This window comes from Varroa jacobsoni, unplaced genomic scaffold (genome assembly GCF_002532875.2).
Source record: "Varroa jacobsoni isolate VJ856 unplaced genomic scaffold, vjacob_1.0 scaffold_939, whole genome shotgun sequence".
Lineage (NCBI taxonomy): Eukaryota > Metazoa > Arthropoda > Arachnida > Mesostigmata > Varroidae > Varroa > Varroa jacobsoni.
This window is the reverse complement of record NW_019213841.1, coordinates 231,099-249,715: the sequence shown is the minus strand read 5'-3', so window position 1 is coordinate 249,715 and position 18,617 is coordinate 231,099. Positions and strand designations below refer to the sequence as shown.

Below are 18,617 nucleotides of genomic sequence, written 5' to 3'. Positions count from 1 at the left end.
TCGGTGAATTTTTGAAAAAAGTCACTTACTTATATGAAAGGAAACAACAAAAAAAATAGCGGAACGCTTTCGTAGCGAAACGTTTCGGGAGATCAACAACGTATAGAACGTGATTGATATTAAACGCCCCCTGAAATCTTGCAATGGCATCCCCATCAAACGTGATTGGAGCTACAAGCCCAAAAGCTGTAGCACATTTAACGAAATGAGCAAAACCATACAATATTTTTCTAATTCCTTCAAACGAGAAAAGTTATGCGCAATAAGTGGAGGTGAAATTGAGTGAGTAGATATAGCATTATCTAGAACGATCTGATGTATTGTAGATGACTAATACTAGTCAGTTTTTGCATTCTCATAAAATTTTAGTCGGCGGTGTGGTTCCAGCGCAAATTCTGACATAAATGCGCCTACCATTGCTTACCTTCTATTGGTTTGCCGACGTAAACACTTTTCTATAGATAACCCCAACGTGACATTTAGTGCAGTGATCGATGGGTAAAAGAACTAGTTTGTTTCTTTGTCATTATTTTACCGCTAATAATTACAACTATTAACTTACTTGCGGTTATCGGGTTGTAAGAAAGCCGCTATTTGTTTTCTACTTTTTTTTTTTTTTAGAAATATATGGATCTTGGCTCGCCCCTTCGGCCTAACTAGCGGTAATGTAGCGGAAACACAAATATTTTCAATAACAATTTTTTCTTCACAACATCACAAACATTTCTAATCATCCTGTCTGTTGTTGAATATAGAAATGTACTAACTTTGAACACATAGGACCTTATGAAACAACAGACGGTCAGCTTTATCCGTTACGAATTGGTCCGGCTTTGTAACCGAACTCTATTTCGTCGAAGGAAAGTTTTCATATTTGCGTTTTATACAGTTAGCGCTATCTACGACTGAAGTAACGTATCCTTTGTACATTCTACGCTCAAAATCTGCTTGAATTCTCTATGAACCTTTCAATGGTTACCTACATAGCGCGAAAAAGAGATTTGTTTTGTATAGGTACGCATTTGTGTATCCCGGTGCTAGTATGAATAGCTACTGCTTACTACGGGAAGGTATTAACCAATCGAACATTTAACGAATGCCCGAAATAGTTCTAATTAGAAATTAGACTCAAGTTCACGCATACCGTGAAACAGCTTGTCCTTGTCGAGGCTGTCTACGCTCTCCTGAGGTAAGGAACAGGCGTTCTCCTTGGCACACCACATTTCAGACACTTCCTCAGCCTTAGCAGATATCTATCGAACAATAGAAAATAAAAATATGATCTTTAGCGAACATCTCCGAAGACACACTATTGGGCTAAATTATTTAATGATAAAAGGAACAAATGCTATGTTTATTCTAAAGATTGACATTGAACGACGCTGATGAACGCTGCACGTATAATTTCCAGAGTAACGGCAGATCTATGTACAGCACGAACGATACTAATACAATCTGAGGATTTCGAAGAGAGTCAATAGCGTCTTACTTAATTACCATTATCGTATATTTCTATTTCTTACGTAAACGGTGCTATGTAAAAAGAACCTTCTTTCTTGTCTCAAAATTTATACTCTTGTAAATTTTGAGCTAAGAAAGAAAACAAAAATTATTCTTGGCACAGGATGCCGAAAGATATGAGTCGTCAAAACAGTACAATGTTCTCTGGAGATAAAAATATCTCGGTTGTTATAATGTATAATGATAATGTCTCTGTCAACGATAACCGACCGAGAAGAACTAGTAAAATTAACGGCACTATTTTTAGTAAATAAGCAAAAAAATTTATCGTGCGTATATGTGAATATCTTCAGTAAGTGAGTCGCACCTCAGCCCTGAGTTCGCCACCGATGAGTGCTGATGTCGAAGTCATCATATGAGCTTCACGAAGAAGACGATCCTTACAGTCACCATAAGTTGACAACTCCTGGTAGGACCACTGAAAGATGCATGTCACAATAATCGCAAACCATTGTAACATCATTCAATATAAATCAAAATAAATGTAGGGACGGATTAGTATAGATGAATGAAGATCTTACTGCTGCTTATGACGCGGTAGTATGAATTATGATGAAGTACATGCTAAGACAGCGAACAAGAAATTTCTTTAATATCAACTAATAAGTATAAAAAAAAACTTTAAAGTTTAGTGTTTAATAGATAAAACTGTGGATCAGGACAGATCATACTCAGTTGGAAACTGTTTACTTTAAACATCTGGAAAGTTTGCCTGATGTATTGGGTATTCGGAAGTCACAGGCTCTGCTTTTCAAATTGAGACGATCTTATTCAGCCTGGTTCTACGGGTGGCCATTAGTACCAACAACGCAAGTCATCAAGTTACGGAGGCTGGTCATTTCCGGTGGAGTGCAGAAATAAGGTTCATCATTCAGTGAGCACGGATCAGATAGGAGCATCGTCGAAAGCCAAAAAATACATCTTTGACCACGACGCAGGCATCATCGATCACTTATTTAGCCGCATGTGATTTAGACCAATCTCATACGTTAAGAGCGATTTCGCTTGACTGATTTTCATTAGAAAAAAGTGCTCCTTTGATACAAACAGACATTGTAAAAAAATTAAAGGAAACGAATGGAATTGTGTATTTTTCCGGCTTCATCAATAATGGTTTAATTTAAGCAAAAATCGGAATGATATGAGGATTGATAGAAAAAATTTTCGTGAAATCAGCCATTCTTGTGGAATTTAAGCTATAATATATCAACGTACGAGCTTAAGGGTTTCGTGACCAATCGATCAATCAATTCTGCTTGGCGATTTTCCATTATCCAGTATTTTCTGCTACTGAATGGACATATGTATGTTTTGAACGGCAAGAAGTTACGCTATGTTTAGGCCATGTAAAGCTTCAAGTGGTCCTGCGTGTACGACGATTTGGTTTAATGGGACACAATTTACCATAAGATTAGTCAAATCTACTGCCATGGTGAGGGTATTTAATGAATTGTATCTCTTTATCTATGAAGAAATGTCCATCCTAAATTAAATCGCGGTCTTCGCTGTTCTAACAACGTGACAACATTATAACCCAAAGATAGGCAGGCTATCGATAGGCAGGCTGGGCCGGACATATTGAAGTGCCTAGCAGCAGTAATTTTCTAGACGTTTATTATTTTACTAAATACAGTAATTACGTATAGTAATTATCAGCACCATTTACAATTAGGTTGTCGTGTTCGTCGGCCGAATTATCAAATTAAATCATAGAATTATATAGTACATATTGTATTCTGCTTTCAATATATGGGGTATATATATATATATAAATCAACGGGTGCGTGGGACGTACAGCAACAGATCGTCGTAAATTTGAATGACACTTTACGGATGTATTAACTGCTTCTTAAAAAAAGCCCATTACAAATTTACACTGCAGCTGCTTTGTATAGATGAACAAACAACGAACCCCTCATCTTTACGCAAAAAAAAAATTATATTATATCAGTACGTATTCGTCGACGTCCTAAAATTACCGTTATCCTCCAGGAAATTAAAACTCTAGATATTGTCAGCACAATTTTGCCCACAGTAAAAAATAATGCATTTTGAACCCACATTTAACCAAATTGTCCAGTACCACCACGCTGATATACAAACAAAAAAAACGTTTATGGAAAGGCGGATAATTAAGCGATATGTACTATATCGCATACATTTCCATCGTTAATTGTACCAGTCAACGTTGAAAAAGGCATATAGCAAAAGTGATCCACAATGCAGTGACAGCGATCCTTGAAGTCTAAGCCTTGAGAATCGTGTTTTTTTGTCACTATTGGTTAATTTAGACAGCGGCTGCTTACCTATTAAGAAGACTTTCGTTCAAATCACCTAACACAGATGAGACTACGGTCTTTTGCTGCCAGCAGTTAGCTAATAGATGTATTTCTCTAAGCAAACTTCACGAGGGGTGGTTACGGCCGCGCTTCTTATACAAAGCGTATTGGGCAAAAGGCCGTTCTGGGCTTATTTCTCTTTATACTATATGTTCTCGTCCATTACTATTCGAACATTCGTGAGCAACACAAATCTATTTGCCATGATCAATATTATCAAAAAATTTCAAAAAGCAGGTTCTTAATGTTTGATCAATTAGTGGGGTACACCGATACGAAAGTCCTGGCGGGCCTTAGTCAAAACTATTCCAAAATTCTTCTATTTACAAGCTTCTGTCTGGTAAAAATGTCTGGCTTTTACTGGTTCATTATTTAAGTTGAGGCGCACTGACCTTACATAACAGATTCTTGTTGCCGTTTAAAATCAACTATATATTCTTATTGTATCTTTTTTATTTTGGTATTGGATAATCCCCCTCATCCCACGTTTCGCAAGCCCCTTCAAAGCAAGTATGTTATATTTAATATCCCTTAGCTATTTGCAGTGTCAGAAAAAAAAATTCCAAACCGCACAAAGGTGCTCAACTCCAAACTAGTTTAAAAAACTACGTTTTAGGCCTTATCAGTTCAAGTTAACGATAGAAACTGTATAAAGTCTTATCTCATATGCGGGATTTTTCGTGAAATTCACATTCCAGCGAAACCTTTTTTTGCAAGGTTTTTATATATTAGGGATATTCATAGAAATAGCCATTAAACTATGTCCTAACGCTAAATAATTATAGCTAATACATTTTACGAGTTAGTCGAAAAAAAATCTCTACAGAAGCTTCCATTCATTGACATTTCATAAATTTTTCTAATATATTCGCTCCTGGCTCTCCCATGATTCACTGTCCATCACAGCGTAGCGTCGTTGATCCGTTACCTGTGTGTACTCGTGTGAAACGTTAATTCACTACCCATCTTCCTGTATAAAATAAAGTAAAACTAATAATATCTTGCAACAGGGCACGATCGAAGTTCGTCGGCCATAGACGACATCTATTCACAACATTAGCTTTGCAAAAATAGAAAGGAGGAACATCGCAACGAGCAATGGCAATCCACGGATAGACAGAGACACTTCATACAGGTGTATAGAAAAGCGTAGGATATTGATTACAGGTTATCTTGGCCGGGTTATGCAGCGATCATCATTACCAGTTATTTATCCGTTCTTCCTTTAGTTCTTTAAGAGTTCTCTTCTGTTCTTGTTTTTTTCCTTTCTGCTGAAAATCGTATCGACGCTACTAGCACCATTAGCATCGCTGCTGTCATTTATCGTCACCCACAAATATAACAGAAGTGTTCGTTAACGACTGTTTGACGTCTCACTAGCGACACGGGTCGATTGCCCGTACGTTTTTTCTTCCAATCCGGCGCCAATTCCACCGCTAAGACGCCTCGCCAACGTTGCATACCGTACTAGTTCAAGGTTACCCACCGCTGCTGCAGGTAGTAGACCCTCGATTTTTAGCTCGTGTTTAACTATATGTTCATTGGCCAAGTGGATGGGGGCCGCCAACAACGAAAGAAGTTACAGTTTTAAAACATGTCGGCTTATATCATTCTGTTTTTTTCTTTTTTGGAAAGGTGGAACACAAGACAATGCTTGAAAATGCGCATTTTGTGGGTCGCGTCATACATATCAATATTGGTCGAACTACTTGTAGGTACGGGATGCTATTATGATCTTTTCATATGCTGTATAAGTAGTATTTTCATTCGTTGCTCATGCGAGTGGGTCTGCAAAAGTTTAAAAACATACCATGTTCGTGTTTGTGAACGTATAGGGGAATGACAGAAATCTACTGCAGCGAAGGATACATATCCGCACTATATACAGACATGTTTACTAGTCCGTGTATAGTACATTGTCAAGCCTCTAGGCGATTGACTGAAGAGCAAAAGCCGATAGTCGGCTATAGGCGAAGCGGTGAAGATCCGTTTGAAACAGAAAATATTTTCTCTTTCAATTTTTTTCCTCATTTTAGTGCGAAAACTAAATTAGCTTAAGAAATACACAGCATTGTTTAGCCGTAAAAAACGCGAAGTCCGCCATTGAGAATTGCTCTCTTCTATTATACAATTTCTAATATATAATTACTGATTACGCATATCCTTCTTAAGTGATTCTTGTGCAAGCAATTTCTATATAAATGTATAATCAAATACAATACCGAAACAATGTTCTGTCTCGCGTGTACTTTCTGTTTCTCAATGCGAATCGGCAACACGGACGAAACAATCTGTTCTTGGTTTCGCCGATTGTGTCCCAACCAAGTATACCTTTCGCCGTTTCTCCAGGTATTTTACAAGCTTTGCAAATTGCGCCTACAGGTAATATGTAGGTAGACTGCAATTCTGCGTATATTATTATGTACAGTTCTTGGTCGTATAAAATTACCATCTGCGGCTTAATAAAGGATAAACATAGATTGAACGCTTCTCCCTTATTAAACTGCCCCAATCTGAACTCCCCGATGTTTCGGTTAAATCGACACCCATTGGCACATATGAAAAATGAACTTTTTTTAATCTAATTTTCTCATCCTCCGCATCTTTTACAGTGGTCTAGAGTTCTAACACCCCATGGTATATGCATACAGCCACAGACGTCTTAAGCAACCACAAAGATCCCATGGTCTAGCGTGCCTCGTGAATGAGAACCATCAACAAGTCAACCTAATGAAACCCTCTATTGTCCTATTTTTCTCCTATTGTCCTATTTTTCCTATCTATTGGCCTATATTTTCTCCTGTAATCCCGAAAATTTCCACTCAGTTGACAATGCCCGTATCTACAATCATCATCAATTTCTTTTCTCTATTTTTCGTTCCCATCGATATAGTTATTAGAATATGCGCTTTTCTTATTTACCGAACGCGAATTGTCGCGTCCTCCGCCCCCCACACTACTACACAATTGGTCCAACTATACCCGAGACGCAGACGAGATATATATCCCTAATAACATAGCCATGATAGACAGTGGCTGGGTAAGTGAGCGTGGCAGCGCGAGGAACCACCAGAAGCAGTGCGAGTGTGAAAATCCCATAAAGCTACACCGCGGAAACGATCGCAAAGTCCACCATCGGCTTCATTGAGTCTACTTCAAGCAGAAACTAGGCACAGACTGAGGTGAAACAAGCATTCCGACGAAACAGCGCTCTTGTCTTGATGATTCGTTTTAATCTACTCTTGCTTGACGTTGGTGTTCCGACGGCAATACAGGTTGCCTACCGTCGAAGAACGTTGCTGCAGCCCATTGCGGTCGAATTGTAGATTTTGATGCTTGCGTTAGAATGTATCAGGAGTCGTAAATGCGGATATATCAATTAATAACAAATACAGCAGAGCCATTTACACGCTTATGGTAATGGGGTTTAGCAGGGCTGCTTTGAACCATCGACGCAAGAGTCCCTGCTGAGCGATCTTGGCTTTGGTGGTCGAGTGTTTTTATCTGCGCAATATTACTACTCCAGTCTTTGGCATTTTTCCTGTTACTATTGTTCTTGACGATAGCAGTAGTTTTAGCGCCAGAAAAACTTGAGAAGGCTGAAGTACTGCCCGCAAAAAGCACAACTTCAACGTCGACATCATAGCAGGTTCGACAAATAAGATTTTCAGTATTTAAAGCGTATAATAGCAAATACAGTACGACCAAGTAGGCCTTTAGCACTATATCACTGTCGTTGGCATACGGATCAGGCAGGCGAAACTTTTGCGGGACGAAGACAATGCATTTTGTAGATTCCCGTCTATTCCAGACTGAACTAATAATGGTTCAGCACGTTAATAATACCCAGAACAAGAACATTACTAATTGCAATATAAATCTGGATACGAGTTTCAGTGACGGTAGCGTCTGTTAACCACGTGCAGAATATATTATAGAGATGAAAGTAAAACTCCCACGATCACTGTATGTACAATAAGGTACAGATTCCAGTTTTTTTCCGGACAGAAAAAAACTAAGTCCTAATAATAAATGAACGTAGTAAGTTTTAAACTTAAAGCTTGTCCGCGTACTTACTTGAAGCTATTTAGAGTTTTCGCTAGGAGCTTTTGTGTGTACGGCCGAATACCATGCAGTAAGTGCTAGTAATAGCTAGTGGGAATAGCGCATCAATTAAGCAGAAGCATCAAAAGAGCTGTTATTGAATAGAGTTGACAAAAATTTGTCTTTTTAGCGGCGATAATCGAATTTTCCTAGACCAGATATATATGTATAACGCATTGACCTGCTCAGCCGTCGGCTTTATTAGCGACTAACGAAGTAGCAACTAACGAAGCAACTATACGTGCACGATTTCATGCACGAAATCGACCGCTTTATGAATAATAGAACGCTGTACGAATACCAGATACGATCACACACTAGACAATTCACACGATGGATTGCCTAGAAATCGTGGAAAAAAACTTTTCTCATGTTTATTTATATTCTTCGAACCGAAACAAGGGTAACGGAAACTGGCACTGCTTAGTGGCGATGTCAATTTGGCGAAACTTAGCCACGATCTCGTTAATTCGGTGTTGGCATTTTTCGTTCTCTGGGTATTCGATCGGTATCGCTATTGCAATGTCGTATTTGCAATACGTCAATTCTTCTAGCTGATCCTTCGTAATTTTTCTCCTAACTACGCATATTTTTCGAAGTTCGTAAGTTAGCCAAAAAAAAAAAAACAACAGTATTCGTCAAAAGTCGATTGGCCTTGTTTATGAACGGCTTAAAGCTTTAAGCTAAAACTTAGCTTTGCATGTTAAAACAGGCTCTTGAATAGGCCAACCAACATTTTGCCAGTCTCCCTTCTAGGCCTGCAAACTGGCGGCATCGGTGGTTCCGCTAAAACCTAGTGACATGTTTCACAGTACCTCTACAGTAACAGAATGTTTCCATACACATATGGTTCTGATGAAAATTGTATGTATATAATTTGACTCGAACGTCAAAACGGGGTGAAAGAAAATAGAATTCGTTTCTGTGTTGCTTCCAGGACCATCAAATTTTATAAATTCATTGATTCAAATTTATTGATAGAAACGTTCGCTTTACTACAGTTTGAACTTCTTGTCCCGTCACAGGGCCATCAGCAACGGTCGGGCCCGTATTCTAATAGCAGCCATGATACCGGCTGCTTTGCAAAGAATTGATCTATGGCAAAAAAGTAACTAATTTTCACTTGAATTGAATATAATAAAAATGGTACACGCATGACCTGGAGCAACTTAACGAGATATTAATGGTGTTTTAAAAACCAAGGACCTATGCGCCAGGATTACCTGTTCAGGACGGAACCCTTTTCTATTAGTTGTAGCCATTGCAATCATTCTCAATATGAACTATGAACATAGAAATAAATCTCACCTTTATGATGTGTTTCTTCCGATCAGGATCGTCTTCGATTTCGAGTCTTGTATCCATTTCCTGAAGCCAATCGCGAAGTTCAGCCAGTCGACTCAGGAGCTGCCGAGGAGTGAGGCCCACAAGGCTGCCACCTTGAACAAAAGGGGGTAGCGCTGAAAGCGACGGTGGACAGCCCGCAAGGGGAAGTGATGGCAGAGACGAGCCCAACGACGACATTCCTTCATCGGGACACAGGGAATGCTGCGAAAAGTCGGCTTCCAGCTCCTGCAAAAACATAAAATCTTCAGCATATATGAATTCACCCACACATTATCCATGTAATTATCGCTCTATAAGCTGCTATTCATTCTACAATAAACGCAACATAAAGCCAATGCTTAATACCTTTTGGAATATAACAGTTTACCCTTTTTTGCGTTATTGGGATTACTACGAACGCGCATTCGTGTCTGTCTTAACCTTTCAAGGCGACATGGTTGTTAAAATAATTGAATCAAAAAGTAACCTCTGTTTAGAAACGAAATGCATATGATCCACAAATACAGTTTCTATCTCTAAATCTTTTAAATGTCGACACATGCAGATGATTTGTAGACAGCTAAAGCCCACCGGAACATACTGACCCGCAGCTGACGGAAGTTTCTGCACTTATATTTTGCTAGCGATTGATTTAGTCGATAGGCTTAAGCGCCTTGACTATGTCGATTTTGTTACATACAGTCAATCCCAGTTGATTGCGACAGGGGCCTAATATTGAGCCCACGACATATAAGGGTACGTCCGTCCGCGGCCGACCCCACCGGTTCCATGGCTCAAGCGAACCAATACCCTCGTGACTCACATAGGGGCAAATGAATTTACTAAACAGAATGTCTTTTTTTAAGGAAACGTTGGGTATAAGCTACTGCATCATTGTTGTGGAAGTTGTGACGCAGAGAGATGTGCCTTCAGCTGCGAATAGATCGTTCGGCGGTCGATGGCTGACGCATCTGGCTTCGGGATGCTGTTGTAATGAATGCTACAATGGATCCTAATGTTTTAAAACCGATTGGTAATAGAAGTATGGTAAATATAATAATAGCATTTCGGGAAATCTATCGCTGATTTCCTTCAACGTCAAGTCTAGCTTTTCTTAAAGTTAAAATGCTTCTCTCAAATAACAATACGCGCAATTATGAGTAATATTAAAATGTAAACATGGCGTGCGAGTGCGCGTAACAAATACGCTTAGTTCACGAAAACTAATATTCGAAGTACGGCTTTTTTTTCCGGAACTAATATTCCATGTGTGACAAAACTGCAAGAATCTCTTTTGCATCGAACCTTCTAGGAACAGCTTTAAGAAAAAGACTAAATTTAACAATAGATTACAATCTAAGGTAAATCGTGGTAGTACTTAATTTTAAAAAATAGAATTGTCTCGCGTTATGAAATGACCTGTCGTTTGTAAAAAGGTGGATGAATGCAGACTCGTCGTGAAGAAGGCAGCCCATCAATCGTTTTACTGACTGTTAGACAAATATGATATACAGGAAAGATCCCGTTCTAGTTCTCCTATTCTTTCAGATAATAGAAATGTAGTTGTCGCGATGATTATGAATACTTCCTTCTAGAAATTTTCCAAAAAACGTTTTACAGTAACAATCAAATTGTACGTGGACTACGACACTTTCAAGGTGTGCAACGATTTTACAAAAAAACAACTCCAAGTTTAACTATAATACATGTATGGTGTAGAGAAGAACGTCACGATTATATCGTAGAACCTCTGGCTATTTCAACGAAGTCTGAAAACGACAATTTATCGGACGTCGCTAACATCATCCTCAAGTTCCTTAAGAGTTCTGATCACGTGCTGATATACCGCATTATATTTTTCTCAGGATTAACCTGTGAATCTCAGCTCTAGTCTCATTAGTACCGATACGTTAGCCAGTCGCTCGATTAGGTGAACTTGACAAATACCAAATCGCGATAAACCTTACTTCTTAAATTGTGGGTCTCTAATATGCGTTATGAGTTGGCTATTTTTACAAGATGCGCACGAGTAGTTTTAGACATCTGAGTGGGTATGCTTCCAGGCGACGCAATTTATACGCTTTTGCTGGTTAGTAATTGTTCTACCCTTAGTTTCTGGCAGACAGTAGGAGCTTAAAGGAGCGTATATAAACATTTGAAAATCGACATACTGACCTTGATAGCTATAATGGATATAACGCTCAAACTACAACAAATCATCGTTTCAAAACCGTTATGAACTTTCGCGTTTCTTCGAAGATTATTTCTAGAAAGTGTGTATGTTTCATTTATGCGAAAAACCCCTATCGGAGATATATTGATCAGGAGCTATGTCGGGTTCTGAAAAGCGTAACAGCCTGTCTCCTCAAACGGCACAAGTGATCTTAGCATGCAGGCGCTTCTTTGACAATGTGCAATTTGGATACCTCTACTAGAACTTCACAATTCAATCGGCCTTAAACCAATAAGGCCGAATAGGGTCACAGCATGTTTATAAAATTCAACTCCAAAAGTGTTTAATTTACTTAATCATCTGGACGGTCGAAACTACAGCGGAAAGACCGGACGATGTCCAAACAAATAATTATACAACTCTGCTTGTTAAAAGTGGGTCGTATTGGGAGAGGCTAGAGGCTTGGAAAACACAATTTTCTCGCTGGCTAAACAGCTGTACCAATATTTATAACATGAATTGTTTTTTTTTGCTTTCGCTGTCGTTGTTTTTTCGAAACGTACTTTTCGCAAAACGCTTGCAGACAAATTACGCCAGTAAAACGAAACGCCGGAAAATATCTTCCAGGGCGAGAAATATTTTGCTACAATTAGTAAAATGTAATAACTGGAAAAATATAGCTAATTGGAAGATCAACTTTTTCTTCATTCCTATGTTTATGAATATCTGATAATAATCTTTACCAACTTTGAGATTTGAACCAGCGCAGCAGTCTGCTTGTTGATTATGTTAACCACAGCAAACAAAAGACAACGATTGAAAGTATATCTATCTGTACTTCTAAGCTTTTGTCGGAATCACTAAATATAATGGTGTCAGGAGACGTCAAATAATTCAACACAATTTTTCGTGATCCGAGATATTGTCATAGCTGACCATGATATTTGCACAACTCACATTGTTTGGGAAAGGAGTATTTTTTTAATGTCTACAATAACAGGCGCGGATATAGCGATCTTACGTATTTGTCGTACATTATCAATGAACAAACACCTTCATGAGTTTTGACGAAGTACACAAGAGTTTCACGTAAACTGACATCAGGTATTCAGAAACCTGTGAACATGTTCAACTGCAAAAACAAATTCACACGCGGAAAATCGATAAGCAAAGCAGCACTTATCAACGGCACACTGATAGCCTTAAAAAAAATAGAAGTCGACATTTACATCAACGGGACATTAGCTTATAGTCGGTCCATGACACAACGTCTCTGGAGCACCCAAAACCAATAGCTGATTCGGATGTTTCAGAGGAAACTAATCTACAAGAATGTTTCTGCACAACGAGTCGACGATGCTTAAAAATTGTTTAATAAAGGTGTATGTTTTTCAACTTTTACACACAGAAATTGAAAAATCTGAAAATATTTTCCCCGAAACTTTCTCTTCAGCCTCTATTTGTCTCTAGGGGCTATACATTCGAGTAGCTCTGTCAGGCATTATTATGAACACCTAATCCTTAACCTTTGTCAGCGGCACGTTGGAGCTTCTGTATGTCCTTAACAGTTACCCCTTGTAATTCTTAGCTACACACCACACACGAGTCTCGTTTGATCTCTGACGAAGCCATCGCCAGCCGTATAAGAGGCTAGTTGTCTCCGTGATAGAAAATTGATTATCCAATCATGTCACAGAACGTTTATTACACAGTTGTTGCACACTTGTGTCACCCACACACATCAAGCACAAGTAAACATGCACACGTTGATAAGCACATTGTGCAACAACTGCACAGTGAACAGAAGGGTTCAGTTAGTTAAATCTAATGTTTTGCGAAACTAGCCAGCATGTTGCAAAATAAGTTGATTCAATCACATTATGCGGACGTATCTTTGAATCTGCCTGTCTCTACTGCATTTAAGGTAGCAGGATCAGGAGTGATTTGGCGGCAGGATTCGGCTGCTCAGGCAGAGCTCCGGCCGCTGTGCGAGCTGTTGCTGCCCCCACCGGCAGCTTCTGCTGTAGTTCAATCATCGCCGTCAACAAGAGTCGCCATTTGCCGTCGTCTTCGTCGTCCCTTTGGCTGGCTACCTGTAGTTTACCTGCTGCAGTAGCGGCCGGCGCGGAAGCTGCTTGGCCGACCACTGAAGGCGGTTCGCGTAACAGAGAGCACCAGTGCCAGCAGCTGCGATGGTAACGGCCAATAAAGGTCTGTGCCAATCAGCGGCTAAATCTGCTACTGCTACTTTACTCAGCGTTGCCGCTGCCGTCTATACGGCCATGTCTGTGTGTCTATGTGCATACGACAGTTGCTCACGACGCAAAAAAGACCGTAACAAAGTTGCCTTCCTAAAGCCGCTTGTCGTTCCTACCGCTTTTGCTGCGACGACAGCAGCGGATAGTACAGTACAATCGGCGCGCAACCGTTGCTACCATTACAACCACTGCTTCCCGCAGCCATAGCCGGAATCGTCGCTTGAGAAGACCAGCAGCAGAGGGACAATCGGAACCAGCGGCGTGTTCGCCTGCAGCGAGCAGCGTCGGTCCGTTCCTATTCGGCTGTTGATCGGATACACAGTGTTTTTGCATTAAGCGGTTGATCTGCGTTAGCCGCGCTGAGCCGACATGAAATGCCTGACGCAGAAATTGCCGATGTAAACAGAAAATGAACAAATGACAAAAGGTGCGCTAACAAGCGCGAATTATGGCGCCCTCTGGTGACCGAACAGGAAACCATTTTAATCGGGGGTCAACAGACGACTGTAGGGAAAATAAAGACGGTTAGAAGATTAGAGCACAATGTTGCCTAAAAGTCGCGGCCAGGTAGATCTTAAGCAAAATAGAGGACGACAGATTTAGTGTAATCGTGGCAGTAGTAGCGACAAAAGAGATCTCTCAAGGTCTACAAAGAACTATTCCTTGGGAAAGGAAAAGAACACAGTTCGCATGGCAACCAATTACACATTAATGTTAGACTGATAATTCTGTATACACTATTTAATAAAGTGAAGATACAATGCGCAAGCTGCCTACAGTTTGTCATTGTTAATGTACGCTGTCCTTTTTCTTTTTTTATTTCGATCGCTATTGCAGTTCACCGTAACGCGGTGAGTTGTGTGCTAGAAATTGAGAGCCTGCAGAAGGTGCTACATGCTTAATACTTTTTACCAATTTGTTAGGCACGGGCTATTGTTCACGGTCGTATGTAAATAAAGAAGATCAATTACTAGAAAACGAATCGTAATAAAGACTATTTCTCATGCTACGAGACAAGAGTGCGTGATCAACAAAATGGCCTGGTGCAGAATCGTTAAACAAGTTACAATGGGCTCCGATAAAGACAAAACTGAACCAGTGATAACGATACAAAAATAAGATTATAAGGCTTACATTTATATATATCACCGCAGCCTTTTTCCTAATCACTTTATTGAAATCGATGTGCCTACATTACTCTTTAAACGATTTTCTGTTATTTTATCTAATTTTTTAAACTATTAATGTATCGTGGCAGAAATCGAAAGCATATCAAAGATCTGGTGATTATTATGATCTTATAGCGATTATGATTTTTATTTATAATAACTTAAACAAGAATACGACGACCTCAGTAACAAAGATTCAGCATAGCAAGCATATCCATGCATAAATCAAATGGGAAGTACGTTTTCAAACAAATAGGCCATATCTCTGCATTTGATACATACCTGGCTGATACCCAGATCCCTCAAATGTTTATATGCAATCCTTGGCATACCTAGAAACAAGGTTTAAGTCATACGAACCCTGCAGGTGGTAACTAATTGATCATCCATGAGATAATCATAATGGCTAGATAGAGCCTCCCAGAAGTCGTCTCTGAAAATAAAATTCCGTCAGACATGAAGTTTAGTTCAAAAAGAAAAGATGGCAAATCTGTCATCACCAAACATCTATCATTGTATTTTAAATATTGGCGCGCGTATTTCGAGTCAATAGCGCTCTTTCTCTTTTGTGAGCCCGATATCTATCAAATGATATCTGTTTGGTTAGCAAGGCTTAGGCCCAAGGTACACTGGCTGACTCAGTAGGACACGTAAGCCGTACGAGGCCGACCAGAAGATTGCTCTCCGTGCACTAAAAATGCAACGGAGCCTTAGGCTCTTTTATATGAAACCGTTTGTTTTCGAATTTCTCATAGTGCACTTCATCGTCCGAACTTCACCGAACTAGCTTCGTGCAATTTCAAGTTCTTCTTTTTCCATTATTGTCTACGAATCACGAAATATAGGGTTATAATTTGCTTGCCACATGGGTTCATATGTCGAAGTCTATATTGAAAAATTTTGGACACAAGGTCGGAATTCACATTTTTCTTAGAAAAGGGCCGAAGTCGATTTCAGCACATGCAGCTGTTACAATGACAATACTGCTAGGCCTAAAAACTAAAATTAAAAAACGCAACCTAGATTTGGTAATAGTTCTAACTCGATAGAAACTAATTCATTATTTTTTACATAAATAATGGTTTCTTAGTATTTTTTGCTTTTATCAAAACTATATACGATTTAAATAAAAATTTTAGAAATAGCCCGTTTTTTTGTTGTTATCAAAAACCCCTTTAAAATTATAGGTTTCTTTAATACTTATAACTGCACTTGAATACATTGGTTTAAATGTTTTGATAAATTGTAAAACCAATTTGCACAAATTAGAGTATAACGCGGAATTATAAATGTTTTGAGTGTTGAAAAATACAATTCGGATGGCTACCAGATCCAATCAAGATACGGTCATTATCGTTACTTTTGATACAGATACTTTTGTTACAGAGACAAATCTGATCGCATGAAGAACAGCCCACGAGATTTCAATGAGTTCGGTGTATGGTTCTCTCTTGAATTGATCAAGGTTCACTGAGGTTCTGCAAAGTAGCCTTGCATTACGTCATTTAGATACCCGAGAAGAGTGTTTCTAAATGTACCTTATGACCTAATTTACGAAAATTCTGTTCATAATCTTATCTAAACATCTGAATTTTCTCTAAATATACTCATATGTACCCTTGGAAAGAACTATGATATGAGTAGGCTTGGGTCTATTCTCTCGCTTTAGGGAGGTCTCAGAAACCTGTTATTCCTAAGTTTACTGTTGATTTTTTAGATGGGATCATTTAATTGAATTAAGCAACTAACTTATCAAACGGTGTTTTTGAGTCCTAGCAATACAGTATCTTCTGCATTATACGATTTACATGCATGGTTCGTGTTCAAGAGAGCAGGTTTTCACCAGTAGTATTCCCTCTGCGTGGCTTATAGTTTTTCTCGTTTTTTTTTTTTAGAAAGCGGCCTAATAACAGATTGACAAAGTAAAGCTAAAAAGCAAATTTTCAAAGCTACCTCTGCAAGTGTGTAATTCAAAAACCTAATTCAATTCCTATGTCAACAGTTACACTTATTTCAATAGTTTTTGCATAAATTCGTTTTTATAGATTACCCATAATTAAGTAAAGTTTTATGACAACAGTACTATAGTCTTCTGTTGTGCCTAATATGACGAATTTCTCTTTTATACGTATGTATCGCGTATAATGCTTCTTCGAAATGTACCTGTCCTTCCTGTAGAAGCCTCTGTCACCTATAGATGAATGTTGCGGTATCATAGAAGGCGGTCCTGAACTAGGTGAAGGTCCTGCATGAGAACCATTCATTTTAAAAAATGAGCCCATGGCTATTTGTTGTTAGTTGAATGGTCCGTACGCAAAGCTAGTTCGAATAATTACTTCAGTGGAAATCTTGAGGACTCGTCAGCTCAACGGGATATTGTCGCAGCTTCCAATCAGCGGCATGTTCTATGCGATGTTTTTCCGCTACTTTAATGATTTCTTTTTTATCTTTGATTTCTCTTTAATTCAAGAACAATATATAATATTTATAACAGTCCATGGCATAAATAGCTTCTATTTCGGATAACCGGTCGGGATGACAATGAAGTTAATCTAGTGACTGAAGCAGTTGACACACTCAGTTGTTGCTGTTATTGTTGATTTTCAAGCTTCCTTAAGTTACCAGCTACAAGTTAAGTTGGCACTTAATTCGAAGCAGGTCGCGATGTGGTGCGTGTAGATGAATAATAGATGCTGTGTATTCGTTTACATATTACTGTTGATGTACGATGGTAAATGATTTAATAGGTATTGGGTAGACTTGACAGATAATCTTGCTGCCGCTTGTGGGTGGATGATGACGTTGATCTTTTCTTGACGGTTTAGAGCGGCTTTCACGTCGGAAAAAGCTTAGAAGATTTCTTCGGCCATTCTCTTGAATTGTTGAAAGATGGCGCTGTTAATAACCTTGTCAGCACATGTCGGACAAGCTGAAGAGAGAAACAGAAATTCATGTAACATATACGTGACTTGTTAATGATTTGTCTTATAGTGTGTAGAATATATAATCTTATAGTGGAGAAAGGACGGCTTGGCAGTTAGCTTGCGAACGTTCTAAGCCTAAAAAGCAAATCGAAAAATGACCACAAATATTTGCAAATTAGCGCCAAATTAGCGCAACGTGGCTCAATCAGATCAGATCAGATCAGATCAGGTCGATTAAAAGTGACTGAAGTGATCTTCTGCTTCGATTTATCCTGGTGGGTGTAAAATACATTGTGGAATACAGGTATATAATACCAGGATGTTACATGCAAATCCGGCGCACATTATAACTAGTTGGCCTGTAGTAATGATCGCGCCATTGACATACTGTGGTTCCGCTTAGGACCCCCTTGCCTAATGTCTCCACCCGTCCTTCATGAATTTCTGCAAGTCTGCAGCTTCAACGGAGTGGACCCTTGGCGGCTACTGAGCAGCCATTTTCAAGACTAGAAAAAATAAACTCATCATTTCTCAGACGGGCTCAAGCCGCTTTCACCCGAAACGGTGTAGCAGAAGAACCGGAGTGTTTACCACAGAAATTTTGTCAGTTAGGCGATCGTAGTTCAAGTTCTCCAATTGTAACGTCCGCCGGATTCGTTTGGAAGCAGATGCTGTTATACATTTAGGCATGACTAAGACGAATGAAAGCGACAATGATCAGAAGTACAAATATGACAAATGCCGAGTACACGCCCTATTAGTGCCGGAAGAAAGAGAAATCTGAATGGAGAGGTTAGATACGA

The 18,617-nt window shown here is 39.1% G+C and overlaps 1 protein-coding gene across 11 annotated transcripts in view; it reads right to left on the bottom strand.

Annotated features, from left to right (window-relative positions):
• LOC111265163 (uncharacterized) overlaps positions 1-18,617 on the bottom strand; it is a 117,577-nt gene that overhangs the window by 45,068 nt on the left and 53,892 nt on the right. For 10 of the 11 annotated variants that reach the window (XR_015312964.1, XM_022841585.2, XM_086970376.1 and 7 more), the window contains 5 exons: positions 17,054-17,819; positions 15,251-15,323; positions 9,273-9,536; positions 1,829-1,939; positions 1,145-1,253 (listed from right to left, as the gene is read on the bottom strand). Coding sequence is in view for 10 of the 11 variants with exons in the window: in XM_022841585.2 (XP_022697320.1) it covers positions 1,145-1,253; positions 1,829-1,939; positions 9,273-9,536; positions 15,251-15,323; positions 17,054-17,172 (676 nt within the window). In the remaining variant the exon portion in view is untranslated. Of the gene's footprint in view, positions 1-1,144; positions 1,254-1,828; positions 1,940-9,272; positions 9,537-13,059; positions 14,065-15,250; positions 15,324-17,053; positions 17,820-18,617 lie in introns of those variants that run through there. The other variant, XM_022841591.2, reaches the window with a different exon arrangement.